The 24,210-nt window shown below is 47.8% G+C and overlaps 1 protein-coding gene across 2 annotated transcripts in view; it reads left to right on the top strand.

Annotated features, from left to right (window-relative positions):
- The window catches only part of PDE2A (phosphodiesterase 2A), a 221,221-nt gene that overhangs the window by 145,174 nt on the left and 51,837 nt on the right, over window positions 1–24,210 (top strand). For both annotated transcript variants that reach the window (XM_088140403.1, XM_088140404.1), the window contains exon 3: window positions 1,261–1,349. In XM_088140403.1, coding sequence (XP_087996529.1) covers window positions 1,261–1,349 — 89 coding nt within the window. The remainder of the gene's footprint in view (window positions 1–1,260; window positions 1,350–24,210) is intronic.

Here is a 24,210-nt window from a genome sequence, read left to right on the forward strand (position 1 = left end):
TTTTGTGTGCGCGCCCACTGCCAGCTCCCAACACTCCCCAAACCCCTGCTTTCCAGCCCCAAAGGCTGCCTCTAGAATACCGTTCCAGCAGGTCCAGATCCATCTCAACAGCTGCAGCAGATAACGTTACAAGAGGCAAGCAGGGCGAGAGAGGTGGGAATTTCAGCCCTGCACCCGCTGACATTCCTTTTCCCAGATGCACAGAGATGACAGGCTGAGCCCCAGCGTGGGCTTCACCGTCTGAAGCCACGCAGGAAGCCCGGCTGAATTCAGTAGCGCTTGCTCCTAAGTAGGTCTGTCCAGAAGTGCTGCCTTATTGGATTTCAATAGAAGAGAATCTCAGCAGGTCGGGGTTGACCTGTGGAGTCCTTGGGGCTCTCTGAGCTGGGTGGTTTTCCTGCAGACGTTGCATGACCCGTCTAGGTAACATCTTCAGTGCTGGTGAGTGTGGGGTTTGCTCCCTGTTTATATACAGAAGCTTGCCCTGCCAGAGTTGGGGGGGGGTCTGGTTTCCTCCTTGGCAGTTCCTAGATTAGGGTTGTTGTTTTCTGCTTGACTGTTTGTCTGGTGTTAATCCTTGTTTATCTGGGTGTTGGCTGCTGGAGAGGATGTGTTCTGGTCTTTTTGTTTCTTTCTATTGCCTCTTTTGAACGGTGTGTACATGCAGTTTATCTCATTGTGTCTATTGATGGCTGATAAATGGATGGGATAAATGGATGAGATAAATAGACACATAGAGATAAGCAGGAATTAACACCAGGCAAACAATCTAGCAGAAAACAACACCCTAATCAAGGAACTACCAAGGAGAAAACACCCCACCCCACAACACTGGCTGGGCAAGCAACTGTATATAAACAGGGAGCAAACCCCACACTCACTCGCACTGATGATGTTACCTAGACAGGTCATGAAACGTCTGCAAGAAATCAGCCAAGCTCAGAGAGCCTCAAGGACTCCACATATTGGATTTATCGACATTGGGACTACTGTACTGTATAGTTGGGCTGCAAAACTCTGCATGGCCACTGGGGGTGGAAGGGAGTCGGTTTGTGCTGTGGCTTTGCTGCCCCCTGGTGGTTCATCTGGGTTCTGCAGCACAGAAAGAGCCCCTTTTACCAGGTCCCATTTTGCTCAACGTTTTCCAGGTCAGCCAAGGTAGGTGCTGCCTTATGTTAATCAATCTATATCCTTGCAGGTGGTACTTGCTGGGGCAACTCCGGATCTTGGTTTCAATGTTTTTCACTCTTTGTGTTACAGGAAAGAGTGTTTGTTTACCTTCTGGATGGGGAAGCTTGTCTGACATGCAGCGACCCACCGCATGACTTTCCGCAGGAGGGTCGGCTCAGGTGAGGCTCGGCTCGGTTTCGGTACCCATGTGCACCAGCAGATGCGTGAACACCCGTCATTTACCAGGGGAGCGGGTTTCTTTAGGGAACGTGCAAGAGAGCATCACTCAGAAGATTTGGATCTTTGCATCTTAGGTTGTAAAGCTTCGAAGGGCCTCTGAAGATCATCCAAACCAGTGTTTCTCAACCTCGGCCACTTTAAGATGGGAGGACTTCAACTCCATGGCTGGCTGGGGGATTCTGGGAGTTGAAGTCCACCCATCTTAAAGTGGCCGAGGTTGAGAAACACTGATCTAAACTGCTAGTTTTCCTATAATCTAGTACACAATATTCTGTTCTCTTTAAAAATTACTGTTATTGTTATTATGATTACAGTTTGCTTTGCTTGTTGCCTAGAGTGTCAGAAACCCCATCTGACAGTGGGAGGCAGGGATGTCCACAGAGGTCAAAAAAGTCAAGATGGCTGTCATGGCACATGAATAAAAGGGGGGACTTCTGTTGCATCAGCGTGGCTGTCATTTTGACTTTTTTGACCTCCCAATGCTCCTGCTAGCAGCACCCACCCATTTCTGCCCATTTTACCCTTTGCCTATGGCCACTTTGGGGGGATAATAGCAAAAGAGCAACAAAGAGGGGGTGCCTAGAGAGGTCCCATGTTTGTAGGGCTCCTCTAGGATGTCTTCTCTACTGCCTAGGAGGAAAGGGATAGTTAGCCTTTTATTCAGATGATTGGGTGACAGAGATGACTTTGGGGAGACAGCTAAACCCCAAACAGGGGCTCCTGGGGACCAAATCTAACCCCCTTAATTTTCACTGGCCCAGCTGATCTCCAGCCCCCTCCCCCCTTGCCGACAAGGCCAGTTGCACTGTGAGAAAGCCATTCCAGATGACTTCCATAAGCGAGCCAAGCCGTATACGAGGAGCATTTCTTTTCCACTGGAGAAATCAAAGCCCATTCCTGTAATAATTAATTTTCTCTTAACAGGAAAGCAGAAGGGAGGAGGGTAGTCCTGAGGGAAATCTGAATTGCAGCCGTGCCATCTTTTACTGAGGCGCCTCGTAATGTAAAACAGCAGCACGGCCTTTGCCTGCTGTTCAGGATGAACAGCGTGGCACCGGGTGGCATGGAGGAGATACCTCAGGGATGTCGCGATGCTTGACGTGCTCTGCGGCCAGAAAGCGCAGCCAAACCGGAAAATCCGGTTGGATGGGGACAGGGCGAAAGTCTTGTGTGTCCTGGCACTTCCACGCCCCCTGCCCTGCCCTGCCCTGCCCTGCCCTGCCCGCCCTGCCCGCCCAGCCACCGCGGCGTCTGTTTTCATGCCGCACTTGGGAAGAAGGAGGCCTGCGAAGGGATGGGATGGCTTGTATATATCGATTCAAAACCTCCCTGCTGAATCCTTGGCTGCTGATCTATAGCTTGCAAATTAACTTGCTTTTTGTTAACAAATCAATTACTGGAACACGTAGCAGTTACCCTACAATTGTCACCAGACACCCCACGGCGGCCTTGGCTCGCGCAACCGTTCCTCTGGCGCTCGGCTCTCTCGGTGGCGGCAGAGAGAGGCCGAGCGCAGAGGAGGACTGCCCAAAGGCCGCCGATCTCTGGCGACTGGCACCCCCTCGCCCTGCCTGCCGAGCGGACGGGCCTTCAGCCGCTCCCACGCGGGGCGGATGAAGCCGTTTAGGGCGGCGCACTTCAAGGAGGAGCTGCAGAATGGGGGGGCAGGGGTATCGGCAGACGGTGGTCCAAAAAGTCACGGTGGAGGCCACGACAGTCCGGTCAAAGCTCTGCCTGTTTCTTAGGGGCAGCACGCTCGAAAGAATCAAGAGGGAAGCCGCGATGGATAGAGTCATCAAAGCTCTGCCTGTAGTTTTTTTTTAATGTTCATTCAACATTATGTGCGTTTTTATGTGCGTGGCATATTATGTGCTTTGCACTTCAATAAACAGGCAGGGCTTCAGGGGCACCATCCTGGCCCCCCTCTTGACCTTTTTGACCTGCAGACACCCCTGAAATGTGGGTACAAATCTAGGCTTTGATGTGCAGGCGAGGTCTGGCTCTCCACAAGGCGGACTGATTCGAGAGGCCGCCCCGTTGCTGCGCTGAAGATCAATTTAGGGAGGGAAGAGCAAATTCTTCCCCTTTTTGACTTCCTTGATCGATTCGATCTATCTCTCACCTTTCCTCTGGGAACTCAAAGCTCTTATAATGCTCTTCCCTCCTGCCTTGCTTGCAACATCACCCCTGTGAGGCAGGCGACTGTTAGAGAAAGCGATTGGCCTGACGTCACCCAGGCATTTCCCTGGTGGATTATGATTTGAACCCGTGTCCCTCTGGTCCAAATCAAGCACTTGTGACCGCCACGCCATTCCCCTGCCTCTATTCCTTATCTCCTTCCTGGTACATAATTGACCAGGAAGGATCAGTTGGTGCCAGCGTGCTATTCCTCAAAAACGTTCCTTTCTCCATTTTCTTACAAGGGGAGGACGAAGGAGGGCATCTGGAGCAATCTTTTTGCGGGTGGTCCCTTCTCCCCAAGATTTGCTAGGGAGCCATCTCCATGACAATCTCTGGAGGGATTCCCCCCCCTTCTTCTCCTGAGCTGCAGCTACGCCCCTTGCGAGGGATCCCATCTGGGCTTGTAAAGCGCTTTCCCCCCCCCCATAAAAAAGCCCTCCGTCTCTCCGTTCAAACAGCAGATCTGTCCTTGGATTGCCTGCCATGGGAGGCTGCCAGGAACCGCCCGAGTGGCTAACCCGGACGCTGAGTTGATTTTTCACTCCACACGTTTGCTGGGACATAAAACTCGGATCAATTCTGCAACGGTGCCTGACGCGGTGGCAGGGGAGCCCCCGCAAGGCAGGGGGCACAGAAGACACCTGCAGAGCTAGGAAAAGCAGGGAAGACCCCGGATTGTGTGGCGCAAGGCCAAATGTTCTCCCCGGGGCGTTCACGGGGGCATCAGAAACGTCAAAGGGAGGGCTGCAGCTGCCCCAATGCAGCCCCATTCCTTTCTGACCCAAACACAAAACACATTTAAAAGGAGGGGGTTGATCACATAGTTCTGGCTGACCCCTTGATTTTTTGACACCCTCCAACCCCTGGCATACCTCTGCTTCTGTAGTGGGTTCAAAACTGCCACATTTGGGCAATTTCTCCAGAGAAAAACCGATTTCCCGCTGCTTCCCCCCCCCCCCCGGCTCCCACTGCCATGCTTGTCCTATGGCATGGCCGTTTGTAACGGTCCTGGAGTTATCCTTGCTTCCTCTTTCCCTCCATCGCCCCGCAATCAGAAGCAAGCAACACGTTTTGCGTCTTTCACACTGTCGCACAAGGGGGGAAGCCCAGCGATATCAGCTGCTGCTCCGCTTGCCAAGCAGGGAGGGCAGATGAAGGCAGGCCCCCTGTGCGCCCCACGGCGCCATCCTTCTGCACGCGTGGCGAGAGAGGCTCGGATCCGCCAGAAGCCCTTTTGAGATTCCTTGAAGAACGAAGGGAAAGTCCCTTGCAGGGAGGGGGGTCTGTTCTTTCCCAAAGTCTGGTAGATCAAAGAGTATGCCGTTTGGCTCATTTGCATAATGACATCCTTATGCAAATGGGCCATTATGTCCTTTGGGTATGGTAGTTCCCCGTTTAAGAACGAGTTCCATCCCCAAGATCTGTCCTTAAATCGAATTGGTATGTAAGCTGGAATAGTATGGTTGTATAATACAGTATATGCCAGTATTTCTCAACCTTGGCAACTTTAAGACGTGTGGACTTCAACTCCCAGAATTCCCCAGCCAGTATGGCTGGCTGGGGAATTCTGGGAGTTGAAGTCCACACGTCTTAAAGTTGCCAAGGTTGAGAAACACTCAACCTTGTGTTGTGTAATAAACTCGAACCATTGTGTATTTAACTGGAATTGTGTATTTAACTCAAATTTTGCTATGATAGGCTCCGTCCTTAACTATGGGTTGTCTGTAACCCGGGCGTTCTTAACCCTAATGACATGGTTATGCAAAAGATGCAAATTGCAACAGAAATTGATCCATTGCATGTGAATTCTGCTGAATGGAAGTCTCAGGGTACTGTATTTTGGTTCTTTGATACACACAGACACACACACACAGACACACCAGCTATCCCCAACCTGGCAGCATCCCAACGTGTTAGACTCAACTGCAAACATCCCCAGGCCGCAAGAGCCGCAAACCTGGACTCCACAACCGGAACCACCGCCTTGCAGTAAACATTTCTCCCCAGCAATTCCCCACCCAGAATGTCTTTGATCAACCTCAACCATTAACACCAGGAAGGGCTAAATGGGTTGAGAGCAAACAGTCTGAAAAGGAAAGGGAGGCCATAAATGCTGATTTGTGGTCAGCTATCAAAGGCACTTGGGGATGAAGATCCTGGTGGTAAACAAATATTTGCCCAGGACGTGGCGGGTGTGCAAGCAGAGGCCAGAAGGCTGCTACAGTCTCTGGCACTTGCCCCAGGGACGAGTGATGGGATCCCACTGGCACATCTCCCAGCGTCTGGGCCTGCTCCTCCCTTGGGACCTGGGCTGACCCCCTTCAGGAGACCCTTCTGGTGGTTCAGAAGGCAGGTTGGTCTGCTCCTTCGCGCACCCCAAGGAGTCAGCCAAACTGAAGCATAGAATGAGAAGAAGCCATGGAGAACACAAGGCCAATCCCCTGCTTCATGCATGGTCATAGATGAAAGCAACCAGATAGGCGGGTCTCCAGCCTTTGCTGAGACAGATCAAGCTAAGGATGTGCAGGATCAGAGAAACGAGCAGGTGTCCTATCGCTCCCTGGCCACTTGGCTCCTGGGGATGAGATTTCTCCACCGTCAGACCACTGATTTATGGCACTGCCAGAGGGACACAGGGTGCAGAGGGGTGTGGAGCAATTGACTCAGCACTCTCTTCCACTCTCTTAATGGAAGGGCTTGCAGGATTCAACTCTCTGGTCTGGGTGGAAAACGGTCCTGAAGTTCTAGAGCAGTGTTTCTTAATTTTCTGTCAAGGTCACCTCCCTGATTCTCTATCAGTGTTTCTCAACCTTGGGAACTTTAAGATGGGTGGACTTCAACTCCCAGAATTCCCCAGACAGCCATGCCAAGAATTCCCCAGACAGCCAAGGTTGAGAAACACTGTTCTAGAGAAAAGCATGTGCGTAAACAATTGCTCCCCATGATCTGGGCTCTATAGGTCTGTTATTGCACCTCACGACGGTGTTTGCCATTTTAGCAGCTGCATCACATTGTTGGCTCATGTCCAACTTATCATTTACTACAGCCCCCAGATCCTTTTCAAGTAGACTACAGCCAACTCAGTTTTCCCTCTCCTACTGTAATCTTGTGCCTTTCAGTGCTAATCGAAATGAATTCAAGGCTCCGTGCCAGAGGAATTTCATCCTGGGGTGTGGAAGGAGCTAGAGAGGGGATGGCAGAACTGCTAACTGCAACCCTTGAGAAATCCTGGAGGACTGGTGAGGTCCCAGAAGACTGGAGGAGAGCCACTCTTGCTCCTGTCTTTAAAAAGGGGAAGGAGGTGGCTGGGGAACGCTGCTGTATGGTGGAGGAAACAGTCCTGAAATCACCTTGATGCCAAGCCAGGGAGGCATTTATAGCTTTAAAGCAGGGCACCTGCCATCTTATTGGTGCCCCAAAACAGGTGCTCTGTATGGCTTGGGGTTGTCACATACAAGCCACCACATCTTGCACCAATTATAGCTCCTGAGTGGTCTTCCGAGGTCGCTCTTGCGCATCGCAGTAGTCCGGACAGGTGGGGTGAAGTGCCCGAGTCACCCGCCCTCCCCACTGGGTTTTTGAGAAGGGGTCAGTCATTCTGGGAGGGGCCTGCCACTGACTCTTTTGCAAGAAATAATAGCCAGGGCTATATCCTGCAAGGGAAGGCACCTCAGTCTCATTCATCTGAAGCTGAGCGGATCGCTGCATGGTGGGGTGCCTTCCTTGCACCACAGACCATGCCCATCTCAGTAAACCTGCTTCCTCACCACGTGGCCAGCCCTCCCTGAACATGGCCCCCCACACACACACAGCAGAAACGTGCCCCACTCTCCCGAGAAATTGGTGGTCTCTCCAAAGTTTCTCGGGCTCCCTTTGAAACTGCCCCCCCCCTATATTTTCCATTATGATGTCACAATACCTGCTTTGCAAGACCTAGGAGAGGCAAGTCCTGTTTCCCACTTGCAAAGGGGCCTTAGAAAACAGGGGAGGTGGGCGGGCTCGGTGCCACTTGCTTATTCACTTCGGGGTAATTGAAGCTTGCTGTGGGCGATCCAGAAAGTGGGTAATTGCTCCCTCTGAGAGGTGGCAGGCCCATTCCTGCACCACATAACAATAAGCTCATGTTGGGAATAATAGCAACAAATTAAAAAGAGAGCAAGAGTCAATTTGTTTGTCACTTTTATGGGAAGAAAAGAAAGCGGGGGGGGGAGGAAATGCGGTTTTTAAATTGCTCATCAGGTCTGTGCTGGGTCCAGAAAGAGAACAGAACCAGCCCTGCACAGATTATTATAATTTTTTTTTTCAAGTATGTGGGCTGAGTACGGTCGCTGCACCAGGAAGCCAGAAAATGAACAGGCGCTAAATATTGTGGGGTCAACTGGAAGATTTGGAGGGGGTGCTTGGAAAATCAATGCCGATGATTCATATTCCCGTCTCCCGCCCAGAGCATTTCATATTTCATCTCGTTTAGCCGGGTGGTGAGCCGCTGTTAATTGCATCCACAAAACACTTCAGACGGAACCGAAGACAAATTGGAAACAGAGACTGACATGAAAAAGTGCAAAGGCCCCCGTCGGTTCGCATCAGAGTTTCTGCTTCTTGCCCTCCGCAGAATTCTTCGTTCCCCTCCCCTTTTCCGTTAGAAACAAAATCACCCTGGGCCGATGAAGCAGTAGAGTTTTTTCTTTCTCTCTCCTCGCCTGGAAAATCCCTAAGGACTCCCTCTTATTATGGGGTGGGCAGGGAGTGGGGGGGATAAGCAGGAGAGGTTTTGACCCGGACCCACCAGTACGTTTGGCAGAGAGACGCTTTGGGGACAGAGCAAGGCGCTGGCCAAAGGGGAGCCCTCCCAGTTTGCAGCCTGGCCGAAACGTGGAGAGAAAACTGATTTAGGGGTTCCCATTCGCCCATCTCTGGAGGATCAGCCATCTGTGGGACCAGCAGGGAAGATGGGGTACTTGGTCCTCTCGGTCAGAGGGCAGAGCCCTCCCGGGTGTGAGCGTTCTGGTAGAAATGTAGAGCCTTGCTGTGATTTTATTATTTATTGTGATTTATTTAAATTGATTGGCCGCTGGACTCTGCAGGAGTGACAGCAGTGTTTCTCCACCTTGGCGACTTGAAGACGGGTGGACTTCAACTCCCAGAATTCCCCAGCCAGCACAGCTGGCTGGGGAATTCTGGAAGTTGAAGTCCACCCGTCTTCAAGTCGCCAAGGTGGAGAAACACCGCATTAGAGCTATGGACCTGTAGCAGAGATCATGGCTTGTCCAGTACCAAAGGTTGCTCAGTGCTTAAGGGTGATCTCCTGGCATTTGGGAAAGGGGTCCTGAATCCTGGGGGTCTGGTCTCTTTTTAGAGGTGACTCCTGTTCCCGCCGCACCCCAGTAGGACCCAGTTTCCATCCTTCCAGAGACTTGCTGGTGGAGGGAGGATCACTGGTTCTAAGCAGAGCAGAGGGAGAATCAGGAGCTGTTGGAACAAGCCTTCTCCTGCCCTAATAAGTGGGTGCAACCTTTTGTAGCTACTCTGAGGTCAGCAGAAAAGGAAAGGCTGGTAGGGAAGGAGAAATGCAGCCTCAGCGAAAGCCCCAGGAAGCCCCAATTAAGGAAAACAGCCACAGATGCCCTTTCTTCCCCACTTCAGAGCAGTTCACTGCTAAGCAGGAAAATAACGAAGCTGCTTTTCTTTATTTCAAATGCACGCCAAACCAGGTCTGTTTTTTCCCCGACTGCCTGCAAATCCGAATTTGAGGAAACGGCAGCCTGTAGTGGGGAATCTGAATCATCTACCCAGTGCCCATCTGCTGCCAAGCTAAAATGCCAGCTTCCCCTGATTCCCCCCCGCCCAATAGAGATTTAAACTGTAGGGGAAGGGGAAGAAACCAGGAGAAGCACTTTTTGCAATCTCATAATTGCGTTCCTGTTAACTTTGATCCTCATCTCCATTTTGCGCATAAAGTGCTATTTTCAAGTCGCTGCTCCTCCTGCGAATGTTTCATTAATGCCGGGCCTTTTGTGGTCAGGGTGCGCCCTGGGAGCTCTCGCTGTTGACAGCCGTACCTGAAAAACTGGCCTGTCTCTGAACAAAAGATCCTTCAGGAGCAGCGGATTCCCCATAGCAGTGGGAAACTTTCGCTCTGAGCCTCCTGACGATGGCTTGCCGCAGATGCGTTAGAAGCCTGATGAAGTTCGAGGCCTGGTGAAGTGTGGTTCTTTGTGAAGAAGAATGGGCCATGGTGAACTGTCTCATTGCCTTCTTCCCTTTAGACCACAATGGGCTAGATTTGATATCCTCCCTCCCTCTTCAATTCTGGGAGTTGAAGTCCACACATCTTAAAGTTGCCAAGGTTGAGAAACACTGACATATACAGTATTATACAATCATACCGTTCCGGCTTACGTACAAATTCGACTTACGGACAGACCTTGGGAATGGAACTCATTCTTAACTTGGGGCCTCCCTATATTGTGTTTTTATTTTGTTTGAAGCCCAAAGTTCCTCCTTCTGGTAGATGGGCAGCTATGTAAGTTTGTTTCGTACATAAATATGCTCTCCCAAAGCATTTCGGCTACTGCTATGATTCACAAACAGGCCTCATATATGGCAATCATGTTCCAAGCCGTTGGCATTTCATGTTTCTTCCCACCCTGCTTAAGAGACTGTCCTTTTGTGCAGACCAGCTTGTCCCCATCCGATGTCTCGTTGCCATCTTGTTTTTCCCTGGCTGTGTGAGAACTACCTCTCGCAGCCCTTGTGGGTGCCTGAGTGCCAGGCATGCCCACCAGATGCAGCTTGGTGGGGGAAACATCTTGGAAGAGGAATTGTCTGGGGTGGGAAACAGGCGGGGAGCTGGATCTGGCAAGGAGGGAAGCGGGGGGCTCCAAAGTGCAGGTGTCTGCAGGAGCAAGTGACAACATGCAGGCCGTGACATCATTTGTGATGATGTCATGAGGCACGGGACATCAGCCTGGCTTCCCTCCAAGGCCCAAGCGCCAGAGTCTTGCAGCTGAGAATTTGGGAACGGAACTCATTCTTAACCTGGGGCCTCCCTGTATTGTGTTTTTATTTTGTTTGAAGCCCAAAGTTCCTCCTTCTGGTAGATGGGCAGCTATGTAAGTTTGTTTCGTAAGTTTGCAGCTATGTAAGTTTTGTTTCATTGCTTCCTCCAATGGTTTTGTCTTGGCCAGGCCGCCTCTCCCTCTAAATAGAGCCACACAGGGCTTCTACTGATGAAATTGATGAAATTATTTGTTCAGGAAAATTATTTGTTTATTATTAAAATTATTGCCTATTCATGAAAATAAATGAATTTATGAAAGGCGGCTGGGTGCCTTTGGGCCAGTCCCTCTCTCTCAGCCCAACTCACCTCACAGGGGTTGTTGTTGTGGGGAACATAGGAGGAGGAAGGAGTACCAGGTATGTTCACAGCCTTGAGTTATTTATAAAAACAAGAAAGGATTTTAAAAAAAGACCTTAAAAAAAATATCTGAATCTATTTATCTCATTAGAAATGTCCTTTCTGCTCTTCCAGAAAGAGCATGCATTGAACCAGGATGGCTTACACCATTTTAAAAGAGAGATGCACAATTTCCTTGGGGTTGAGGACCACACCAGGGTTTGTGTGGCAAGGCAAGGGCCACACCATAAAAGTAAGTGGGACTAAAACCCACTTAGGAGGGTGGGATTTTAAGAAGTGAGCTCTGTAAGGCTTAATGTATCTCTTTGGCCCTTAAAACCTACTAATCCCCCAAAGTAGGGGGAAAAAGCCATATGTTTGCCCCCAGGAGGGTTTAAAAAAGGCTATGCTGGAAGTGGTTTGCACCCTGCTTTAAAATCCCAGTGTTGTACAATAAAATAAAATCTCAGGATCATCAATCAAAATAAAAAAGACATTTAAAGCCCAATGCATTACCTATATGATAAAGGAGAGGCCGTTGATCAGATATTAACCTTCACATAGGAGAGATTTAGTTGTCTTTTCCAATTCACCATTCAGTCCTTCAGAATCGCCCTAGGTGGGACCCGAACTCATTTTGATCTTTGGAAGCAGGAGGAAGAGAAAAAAGGGACTGGCCTGTCCCAGAGGAAAGATCCTTAGGGGCATTAGACAGGTCAGGAGTCTGGTAGCGTCTTCTGGGATGCTGGGAGTTGAAGTCCACACGTCTTCAAGTCGCCAAGGTTGAGAAACACTGATCCAGAATGGTTATGGGCTCACCTTCACAGGATGGATTCAGTGGGAGCGACACAGCTCCTCTATGGGGTGCATTAATTTGGAATCCTCCCCTGAGTGGGGGGTCGCACCCCATAGCCTCAAAGGGTGCTTCCCATTCAAGGATTCTAGAACGGAGTTTGGCTGAGCCAGCTGTGATTTTATACCTCCTCTGGTCCCCCAAGTGGGGAAGCCGTTCAGATGAGCAGGTGACATCCCAGATAGGTGAAACAGGTGACTGGCACTGCAGGAGCATTCATGAAGCCTGAGACTGAATTTCTCTAAGCCAGATGATTGGCACTCATCTCCAGCTTGGGCTCTTGGAGGCTGGCCTCCTTCTTCAACCTTAATGCCTTCCTGGATGCGTTGGGACTGCAACTCCCAGAATTCATGGCTGAGAGGGAGGTTCCTCCCCTCCTGAGGAACGCTGGGCTGGAAAGGGGCTACCTTCCCCCTCCTGTTGCCTGTAGTCCTTTCACAGCTGGTGGTGGCAAGGTTTCCCTGGAACTTCTGCATGGATGACGTTTGACTTGGTCTTTCTTCTTGATCAAGAGATGACTCCGGGGCAATTTAGTCCTTTGGCAGTAGAATTGTTTTGTAGATTGCATACCTGCCCAGGCCAGGCTTTATCAGAGCAGAGAGGACGGGAATGGGTTTGCTAGAAATCGCTCAGCAGTTCCAGGGCAAGGCCTGTCTCTCCCCATCGATCAATGGGGTCCGGGAGCTGTTCACAGGCGGTGGTGCTGAAGCAACAGGAGAGGTCACCCCTGAAACGTTTCTGTCTGGCCATGGTCAGGAGACTTTCTTGGCCTTGCTGAGTTCTGGCTTGGCTCTTCTTTCCTTGGTTCCAAGAGAAGAGATTCAACCACTCTTACAGAGAAAAGTCTTCATTCATTTCTTCATTCATGAATGAATGACCCGGTTCCTATTCCGTCCTCTCTCTGCTCTTGAGCCCCTCCTCGTGGCCGCTCTGGGGCTTTGGGGCAAGAAAGGGGAGTTTGGGTTCTCCATTCTGCAGACTTCCTCCCAGAGCAATGATGATCCATCATCTCCCTTGAGTCATATGTGGCCTGACCCAGCCTTGGGGCTCCTCTGTGGTGCCTACAGCACTCACCTGACTGAGGTTCCCAAAAGTTCAACATTCGCATCAGATATTTATCCTCCCACTCACTAGATCTTAGGGAGAAATGCATTTCATCTGCATTTAATACAGACGTACTTCATTGGCACTTCCCAAGTTTCTACTTACATGCAAACACAGTTATGTACCCATACTGGCACTTGATGGGATGTCATGTCCAGTTATAAGTACCTACAGGAATTAACACATCAGGAGAAACACACAGAATGCATCCTTCAGAGAAACGGCATACATACAGTATTGAATTGGGGAAATCAGATGAAAACAGGCATAGAAAACAGGCACATAAAATAAAAAACATTAGGAGATGCAAAGAGACCCCCTGCCCCAAAGGATATACATTTTCCTTGTGGGCTTGCAAAGGTTTCCAGTCTGATGTAGGACATAATGGATTTAATAAGAAGTATGAGGACCTGCGCAGAATCAAATGCGTCGTTCTCTCTCCCTCCTGGCCGCTGGCGAGCTGAGCTTGGAGAATACAAGAGAGAAAAGGATTCCTCTGCTAATTTGCATGATTATATTATATTGCAAACATGACATTGTTCAAAGAGTTCTGTAAAAACTCACCTCCTGAAGCAATGGACGCTTCAGCTTTCTGTTCTGAATAATAATAATAATAATAAAAGTCCTCTATTTTTCCTTTTTGTAAAACAAAATCGCAGCATTGCTCTGGAGGTCCAGGCATTTGAATTATAAATAAAAGAAATCCAAACTGTATTAGTTTCTGAGACCTGACGAATGAGATCTGAACCTCTGTGGTTAGCAGCTGGGGTTTTCTCTCCCTGTCATATAAAAGCTTATCCGTGGGATATATGCAAAGGCCAGACTTTGCCACAGATTTATTTCCCTGGCGGGAATACGTTTCCTCCCTTGTTAGGAAGGCCAACGACATAGAGATGAACGAGGCATTAATTTGGAAGATGTCCTCCTTTTTATAACCTGTCTGCTGTTTCACAAACTAGTCACAATAATTGCATTATATAAATACACATTTTTAATGTTTAGAAGTACAGAGTAAGTAATAATAGCCATAATATCCGCCGGATCTTTTAATCAGGGGTCACAAAGGAGAGCTTTTGGTGGCCCATAGGACTCCCCAAGGATGTGCTTTATGTAAAAAAGGGGCAGGTCTTCCATTGTGCGAGAGAGGCTCCCCTCTTGACTTCTTTGACCGCCTCCCCCCACCCCCCCAGATGTCCTGGAAACTTGACTATTAAACACAGCATTTTTCTGATCACACTTGCTGGAGAACAGAAGCAGGAGCATGAGTTGTGAGCCTCCCATCAACCTCAGACTGTAAGGAGGAGGTCAAAAAATTCAAGATGGCAGCCATAACCATCAAAACCCTGCCCTTGTTTACGTGTACTGTGATGGGGGTGAAGTGGGCATTCAACTGCATGATTGTGGCTGCCATCTTGACTTTTTGACCTCCCCCCCAGTGGACACCCCTGTTCTGATGGATCACAATGGAAGCCTGGAAGTTTCCTTGCCTCTTCCCTAAACACAGAATGCATAATTCAGAAGGGATCCTCCTGGAAGAAATGTCTTCGTTTCCAGCTCATCTCTGCAAGTGTGAAGACCAAGAGTTGATCTTTATTGGCCAAAAAACCCCCAAAGCCCTTCTTGAGATCAGCTCTCAGGATCCTACCCGAAAGAACCACTTTGCCAGATTCAGGCACTTGGAGACTCAACAGACAAGATCCCTGGGGCTGTTTTGAGAAGCTGGAAAACAGGAACACCTGGACGTTGACCCCATTTCCCTTCCAAGCAAAGGGTTCTTCTGTTGGGTCTCCATTCTGTGGTGCAGTCTTGGTCCTCTCCAATTCCATAGGACTATTCATTTATTTACTGCTGTTTGCAGGCTGCTGGCACATTCCCAGACATTGAGCAGTGAACAAGCATATATGTATATTTTTTAAAGCAGCGTTCCTCAACCATGGCAACTTTAAGACGGGTGGACTTCAACTCCCAGAATCCCCCAGCCAGCCTTGCTGGCTGGGGAATTCTGGGAGTTGAAGTCCACCCATCTTGAAGTTGCCAAGGTTGAGGAACCCTGTTTTAAAGGACTAAAAGTTACATTAAGCTCTAAAGAAAGCAACACCAGAGCCACCCACTGGGGCAGGTCAGAGCTTAACATCCTGCAAATGCTTCATCGAACAGCCAACTTCTAACAGACCTGCAAAAACTCAGCAAGCAGGTGGCCTTGCAGGACAAGCTGTCCCATAGAGAGGACCAACACTGAGAAGGCTCAGTTAGAGGGCTGCGGAGGTGGAAATCCCTGGGAAATGGGGCCCTCAGCAAGCCTTCCCTCCCTGATCGGGCTGGACGGGCAGATTCACTTTGGAGAAGGTGGTCTTCAAGATTTCCAGGACCTGTTTGTATTGGCTGGAAATGATGTAGTCCAACCCATCTTAATGTGTCAGGTGTAGGAATGCTGGGGAATGATTCCCCTTAGTGAGTATGTGAAATATCCTGACAGTCACCAGGCTTTTAATTCACAGGTAATTGCAGCAAATGCTTTTGAGCTTTGGTGTTGGAGAAGACCCCTGAGAATGTTTTAAAATTCATTATTAAATTTATATGCTGCTCATCTCTCCCAGAGGATGACTCTGGGCAGATACTGTGGGCTCTGAGAAGACCATGGACAGCCAAGAAAACAAACCGAGGGATCCTCGAACAAATCAACCCAGAGTTCTCACTCATGGCACGAAGGACCAGGCTCAAATTAGCCTCCTTTGGACACACGATGCGAAGACCCAGCTCTCTGGAGGAGGCTCTGATGCTGGGAAAGCTGGAAGGAAGGAGGAGAAGAAGAGGATGACCAGCAGCGAGGTGGAGGGATCCAAGGTACAGTGGCAACAGGGGCACCATTGGAAGACCTGAAAGATCAGGTTGGGGACAGATTGTCCTGGAAAAAATCTGTCTACATGGTCTTTAAGATTCAACACCAACTTGATGGCATGTAATCAATCAATCAATCAATGCAAAGACCCAGCTCTGTGGAGCAGGCTCTGATGCTGGGAAAGCTGGAGAAGAAGAGGACAACCAGCAACAGGGTGGGGGGGACTCAGTCACAGTGGCGATGGGGGCACCATTGGAAGACCTGAAGGACCATGTTAAGGACAGATTGTCATGGAGAAAATCTATCTAGGTGGTTGCTAAGAGCTGACAACGATTTGATGGCACATAATCAATCAATCAGCTCCTGCAAACATACTGGACAGCCACCTTATCAGGGTTCCCAGGGTTGAGATTCTACTCACTTGTTCTCCACCTTTGCAGCATTTCAGATTTTGCTCTTTGGAGTCCTGCTTTGCTTTCATGTCACCAGTGACAACTGGTGCTTGGTTCCTGGGAGCAGCAATATTCAGAGACCATTTTTTGCTGATGGATACCCTGGATAGAAAAGAGAAGGAAAATGAAATCCTATCCAGGTTGTGGCGATAGCACTCACGCACAGAATGAGACATCACAGAGGCCAGTGTGAATCAGGATATTTTCTGCAAACTTGATTCATGCAGCCCTTTTGATCTCTTGCTGTATTCTATTTTATGGCTTCATCTTTCATGCAACATCCATCAGTGGCAGCCCTGGCTTATATCAGCACTGTTGACAGAAGCTGGACTATGTTTCTCCTTCCCCCTTTTTTTCCCTTCCTCACTACCCCTGGCATGAAAACCTCAGGATAGGAGCTTTAGGAAGAGCAAAGACAAAGTTCAGGGGACCCTTGTTCCAAAGGCACCTTCCTGTTAGCCTACATCTTCTGCCTGCGGGCATCAAAAGCTGCATTTGTAGTCACCCAGGAAAGTGTTTAAGTGGCAAAAACTTGCAAAGGGTGCTGTACAAATCACTTGGCATTTGTGCAGATCAGCCTTCTCTGACTTGGTGCCCTCCAAATAGGTTGGCCTTCAACTCCCATAATCTCCCACCCAGCACAGGTGGGGAATTGTGGAAGTTGAAGTCCAATACTTTGGAAACATCTCCAGAAGTATCTCCAAAGCCCTCCCAAGTCATTTGTTGTTGTTTAGTCGTTAAGTCATGTCCGACTCTTCGTGACCCCATGAACCATATTGCGCCAGGCCTTCCTGTCCTTCTCTGCCTCCCTGAGTTTGCTCAGTTTCATGCTCATTGCTTCAGTGATGCTATCTAACCATCTCATCCTTTGCCGTCCTCTTCTCCTTTTGCCTTCCATCTTTCCCAGCATCAGGGTCTTCTTCAAAGAGATCTCTCTTCGCATTAGGTGACCAAAGTATCTGAGCTTGAGCTTCATTATCAGTCCTTCCAATGAGCAATCAGGGTTGATTTCCTTTAAGATTGACTGGTTTGACCTCCTAGCAGTCCAGGGGACTCTCAAGAGTCTTCTCCAGCACCACAGTTCAAAGGCATCAATTCTTCGGCGCTCGGCCTTCTTTATGGTCCAGCTCTCACAGCCATACATTACTACTGGAAAAACCATAGCTTTGACTATGCGGATCTTTGTCAGCAAGGTGACGTCTCTGCTTTTTAATATGCTGTCTAGGTTTGCCATAGCTTTCCTCCCAAGGAGCAAGCGTCTTTTAATTTCATGGCTGCAGTCTCCGTCTGTGGTGATCTTGGAGCCCAAATAAATGAAGTCTGTTACTGCTTCCATTTCTACCCCTTCTATTTACCAGGAATTGATGGGTCCAGATGCCATGATCTTAGTTTTTTTAATGTTGAGTTTCAAGCCAGCTTTCGCACTCTCCTCTTTCACCCTCATCAAGAGGCTCTTTAGTTCTTCTTCACTTTCTGCCATGAGGGTGGTATCGTCTGCATATCTGAGGTTGTTGATGATTCTCCCTGCAATCTTAATTCCGGCTTGTGATTCTTCCAGCCTGGCATTTCTCATGATGTACTCTGCATATAGGTTAAATAAGCAGGGTGACAGTATACAGCCTTGTCGTACTCCTTTCCCTATTTTGAACCAATCAGTTGTTCCATGACCGGTTCTAACTGTTGCTTCTTGGCCCGCATACAGATTTCTCAGGAGACAGGTAAGGTGGTCTGGTACTCCCATCTCTTTAAGAACTTGCCACAGTTTGTTGTGATCCACACAATCAAAGGCTTTTGCATAGTCAATGAAGCAGAAGTAGATGTTTTTCTGGAACTCTCGTGCTTTCTCCATGATCCAGCGAATGTTGGCGATTTGATCTCTAGTTCCTCTGCCTCTTCGAAACCCAGCTTGTACATCCGGTAGTTCTTGGTTCACGTACTGCTGAAGCCTAGCTTGTAGGATTTTGAGCATAACCTTGCTAGCATGTGAAATGAGTGCAATTGTGCGATAGTTTGAGCATTCTTTGGCATTGCCCTTCTTTGGAATTGGAATGTAAACTGACCTTTTCCAATCCCGTGGCCACTGTTGCGTTTTCCCAACTTGCTGGCATATTGAGTGCAGCACTTTAACAGCATCATCTTTTAGTATTTTAAATAACTCAGCTGGAATACTGTCATCTCCACTAGCTTTGTTGTTAGCAATGCTTCCTAAGGCCCACTTGACTTCGCTATCTAGGGTGTCTGGCTCAAGGTCAGTGACCACACCAGCGTGGACATCACGGACAATAAGATCTTTCTTGTATAGCCCTTTTGTGTATTCTTGCCACCTCTTCTTAATCTCTTCTGCTTCTGTTAGGTCCCTGCCTTTTTTGTCCTTTATCATGCCCATCTTTGCACTAAACGTCCCTTTCATATCTCCAATTTTCTTGAAGAGATCTCTAGTCTTCCCCATTCTATTGTTTTCCTTGATTTCTTTGCATTGTTCATTTAAGAAGGCCTTCTTATCTCTCCTTGCTATTCTCTGGAAATCTGCATTCAGTTGCTTATATCTTTCCCTTTCACCCTTGCTTTTCGCATTCCTTCTTTCCACAGCCATTTGTAATGCCTCATCAGACGGCCATTTTGCTTTCTTGCATTTCTTTTTCCTTGGGATGGTTTTAGTTGCTGCCTCCTGTACAATGTTACGGACCTCCGTCCATAGTTCTTCAGGCGCTCTGTCTACCAAATCTAATCCTCTAAATCTATTCATCACCTTCACTGTGTACTCACAAGGAATATGATCTAAGTCATACCTGAGTGGTCTAGTGGTTTTCCCTACATTCTTCAATGTAAGCCTAAATTTTGCAGTAAGAAGCTCATGATCTGAGCCACAGTCAGCTCCTGGTCTTGTTTTTGCTGTCTGTATAGAGCTTCTCCATCTTTGGCTGCAAAGTATATAATCAATCTGGTTTCGGTATTGACCATCTGGTGATGTCCATGTGTAGAGTCGTCTCTTGTGTTGTTGGAAAAGAGTGTTTGCTATGACTAGCTTGTTCTCTTGACAGAACTCTATTAGCCTTTGCCCTGCTTCATTTTGTACTCCAAGGCCAAACTTGCCTGTTATTCCGATTACTCCTTGACTTCCTGCTTTAGCATTCCAATCCCCTATGATGAAAAGGACATCTTTTTTTGGTGCTAGTTCTAGAAGGTGTTGTAGGTCTTCATAGAAGCGGTCAACTTCAGCTTCTTCGGCATCAGTGGTTGGGGCATAGACTTGGATGACTGTGATGTTGAATGGTTTGCCTTGGATACGCACTGAGATCATTCTGTCGTTTTTGAGGTTGTACCCCATTACTGCCTTTCCCACTCTCTTATTGACTATGAGTGCAACTCCATTTCTTCTAAGGGTTTCTTGCCCACAGTAGTAGATATAATGGTCACCCGAATTAAATTCACCCATTCCCGTCCATTTCAGTTCGCTGATTCCCAAGATGTCGACGTTCAATCTTGTCATCTCATGTTTGACCACATCCAGCTTGCCTTGGTTCATAGATCTTACATTCCAGGTACCTATACAATATTGTTCTTTACAGCATCGGACCTTCTTTTCGCTTCCAGATACATCCACAGCTGAACGTCCTTTCGGCTTTGGCCCAGCCGCTTCACTCTTTCTGGAGCTACTTGGAATTGCCCTCCGCTCTTCCCCAGTAGCATATTGGACACCTTCCGACCTGAGGGGCTCATCTTCCGGCGTCATATCTTTTAGCCTTTTAACATTGTCCATGGGGTTTTCTTGGCAAGGATACTGGATGTGGATTGCCATTTCCTTCTCCAGTGGACCACATTTTGTCAGAACTCTCTGTCATGACCTGTCCGTCTTGGGTGGCCCTGCACAGTATAGCTCGTGGCTTCACTGAGTTACGCAAGCCCCTTCGCCACGACAAGGCAGTGATCCATGAAGGGGTCCCAAGTCATACCATCCGTCAAAACATTTGGGATATCAATCTGTGGTTCTGATGCTTCCTGTCTTGGAATTGGCTGCTTCTAATCGTCATCCTTATCCCAAAGGTCTCTAGTTTTGTGCTCTTCTGGTGTCCCCACTCCATGGGGCACCAGGCTTTCTACAGTTTTCCTGCCCTCTATTTTGTGCACGCCAAGCTCTGCTTTGATCCAACAGCCGCTCTTTTCGCAAAGCTCTTCTTTAGCTGAATTGGGACTCCCTGTTGTTTCTGACCCTTTCACTGAAGCATTCTTCTGCCTGCCCTTGCTTCCCTTTGTGGAGGTAGTAGATTAAGAGGAAATAACTCATGTGCCTGGTAAGCAGGCCTGGCACCTGAACACCTATGCCAGGGTGAAGCAGGAGATGAATCCACCTGACCGGGAGGAAGACCAAGAGTCAGCCTTGGATTTAACGGAATAATACTGTGCTACTCTGAGCCTGCCTCAGCCCAGATCCTGCAAATGTTCTGGCCCGTCTTCCAAGACTCTCAGCTAGCACGGCCAAAAGTTTGGAGCGCCACTCTTAGCAGATGGCAGGATGCTCCCTGAATGCTGCCCTGGACAGTTTGATCAGCCAGCGCTAGGAGGAGGGAAGGATCTGTGAAGAAATCCCTTCCCGTCTTGCAAACTAATCCCGTGACTAATGTCATCTTGGGTCCAGCAGGGCGCCTGGAGAGGTGCAAACATTAATAGGCTTCCGTTCAGAGCCGGTGAATGATGTTGTTTGACTGGATATCTTGGACAGCGATATCAATCATGCCCGGGGTGTTAGGTTGCCGCTTAATGACCTAGAGAGCTATGAATTCATCTCTTCTCTATCTCTGCTGCATTTCTCCATCGTTGACAAAAGGCTGGTTTGATGGTTTAAGATGCCCAAAGATTACCCAAAGATAGTCTGTTGCCTTCCGCCCGTCCTTTAATAGCCTTTCTGTCCACCAGCCTGGCGCAGATTAAAACGGAGGAGCCTTAAGATGGATGGTCTGTCTCGGAGAACACCTTCCGCTGCTTATTCCCTAAAGCCTTTAGAAAATTTCTCCAAAATTGTAGCTCCAAAGTAAGCTACTATTGCGTACGCCAGCTTGTCCTAAATTCATCTGATGTGGAGTATGTAATTTACAACCTTCGCAGGAGGAGAAGGTCTTATTCAGGATTGGGTGCAGCTGCTAAAAATCAACGGTGCGGGATTCTTTACAACCAGCGACCACATCTGAAGTGATTTTGAAGAGTCAAAATGGCAGCCACAGTTGTACAATTTATTTATTGGCTTGTTCAATGGGTATAGTTGCCCATCTCACCTACGTGGCTCTGGATGGCTCCCACAGTTAAACACACACACACACAAATACAAATAAACAACCAGAACAATAACAAAAGCCATTAAAACAATTTAAAACCATAATCTGCAGGAGAGTGCAATCCATTTTACAAACAGCATAACAATTTTACATGTATGTTGCATGTGCAAGACCCAGAAAAATGGGCCACAAAGTTATGGCTACCATCTTCCTGTGGACACCCTTGGACACCAAGCTAGACTGTCCAGCCTGGCTGTGGGTTCCTGTTTGGCTGGGGAATTCTGGGAGTTGAAGTCCACACCTCTTAAAGTTGCTAAGGCTGAGACACCCTGGTCTAGAGAGTTGAGGAAGCTCCATTCAGATTAGGACATGGACGTGGTACAAATAAGACTGTCTCCAACCCCAGTGGCTTTGCAGAAGGTGACAAAGATGAGCCCTCCAAAGAGCCTTGGGTGACCATCCTTGTTACTGTCATTGTTATTTTATCTGATTTTACTGATCGTTGATTTTAATGGCTTGTCGCTTCACATAATGAGGTTCAGCTTTTACAAATTCCTTGAATTCACATTTTTGTCAGAGGTTTTAACTATTATATTACACATATTGAATGTCAAGTTGCAAACCGATGTCAGCCTTGGTAGTTTCAGGGCTACAGAAATGTAATAAATAAACAGAACAAATTTGGGGTTGTCCAATGACTCTGAAAATTTAATGATTCAGAGTGATTATCACATCGTTGGGACAGGTTTGTCACAAAGTTTGTTTTCAGAGCGTGTCATGGACTAATGGAGTTGATGGAAGCCAGTGCCCAGTTTTGGGGTTCTGCTATTTATTTAACTGGTGCGTCTATAGCAATTTAACTGGTGCGTCTATAGCATAGCATCCCATAGGCCCCAATTGGTGAACACTCTCTAATCTATAAAACTTTGCAAAGCAGGACTTTCTCTCCCCCATTCCCATGGCTAGAATCCTTTGAAACTAAATGAAGGTAGATGAAGGGTCAAGAATGGGAGCTAAATTAAATTATAAAAATAGTCCAAAGTGATAAAGGCCATTGATTAAGATCAGGGTTTCTCAAACGTGGCAACTTTAAGATGCGTGGACTTCAACTCCCAGAATTCCCCAGCATGGCTGGCTGGGGAATTCTGGAAGTTGAAGTCCACACATCTTAAAGTTGCCACGTTTGAGAAACACTGTTTTAGATGGTTTTGATGGAGGATTGGACAAGGCCCTGGAGGATCCTGCTATTAGTCTTGATCAAGAGGACTCACAGGAAAGCAGTAATGCTCTGTGACATTGTTATGCAAATGAGATGTAAATTAAGTAATTCATATCTTTTGTGCAATGATGGTTTTTGGGTGCCTGTGATCTTGAATTGCAGAATTGCAAGGAGGGTTCCTTCAATGCCAGCAGCTGGGAACCCGGATAGAAATAAGCCGTCACCTTCCTGTCTCTGGACATGACCCAGAATGTAGGCCGTTGACCCTATCCACCTTTGGGATTTTTCTTACGTTCTTCTGGGTCATTCTTCTACACATTAAATGATTTTCTCTCTGTGACATTTCACTCTAATCATCTAGTCCACCACTTTGCCCAGAAGAAATGTTAAAATAAGATGGGAAAAGTTTCCTGTAACCAATCAGGCCTTTTATAAAAACTAGAATTACGTTGGCCATTTTCCAATCCTGGAACACAAACGCTGGTTTTCGGGAGAAACTGCCTATTTCTGATAGCGCATAAAGAATCTTAGGTGGATATGTGGATTTCTTTTTTTTTAATTCTTCAAACTGTTTCATCGGTTGACATTTCCAGTTGCCTCAATTCTTCAGATTCCCTTGTAGGAAAAATCCAGTGCAGATCTGTCCCGGAGTGCCCACAGTGAAGATCAATTCAAATAATTCATTTAGTTTCTCAGCAATTTCTTATCTCTGTATAACAGATGTTCCGTGTCTTCTCGCCCAATGGACGAGAAGTTTCTTGCTTCATATTTATTTAAAGATCTCTGATTATCTTATTCCTAGTGGGCTTCTTTCTTCATCTTTTACTACTTTGTCTGCTGGATTGGAGGAGGCAATTTTTAATCTTTTTCATTTTCCACATTTCTCACAGCTTCTCCGTCCTACCCCTTTAACTGACTGGCATCTCCCTGGATTTGGTATCACCTTTTTAGCTGAAGTAGGCATTGGAACAGAAGGCCAAGTCTTCTGGAAAGCTGTACTCCTTTTGTCCATCCATTAACTTGTATTCTTAACCAGTTCTCTCATTTCTTGGGCATTTGCTCTTCTAAAGTCGACGGAGACTATTGAACATTTGGGACAACCCTTCTCTTGTGCCTTTCGTTGAATGTCACTACATGAAACTTTGATCTACCTGACCTTAGGACAATGGACACGGCTTGCGATGGATCAAATTTCCGTGGTAATTTACATCATTCGCATAATGATGCTGTCATGCAAGTGATCTAGTTTGTGTAACGAGGTCCTCACCCAAATGACGTAAATCACTGCAGGGTGTGGTCTCCAATGGCATGGACAGTCGAACACAATGGACATTCCTCCCCCCAACTGGGACACTAAATTGGGGTCTCACTCGCTCTCATGTGGTTGCCCTTTCCAGCCATACTTAAACAGGTTAAACTCGGTTACGCTTATGTGGTTTATGCATAGTGCGCCCTGTTTCATTAGTTTATGGTTCAGTGTATTATG

Source organism: Python bivittatus, unplaced genomic scaffold (assembly GCF_059951505.1).
Source record: "Python bivittatus isolate LINGU-HERP-01145 unplaced genomic scaffold, Pbiv_v1 ctg000340_np1212, whole genome shotgun sequence".
NCBI classification, from domain to species: domain Eukaryota; kingdom Metazoa; phylum Chordata; class Lepidosauria; order Squamata; family Pythonidae; genus Python; species Python bivittatus.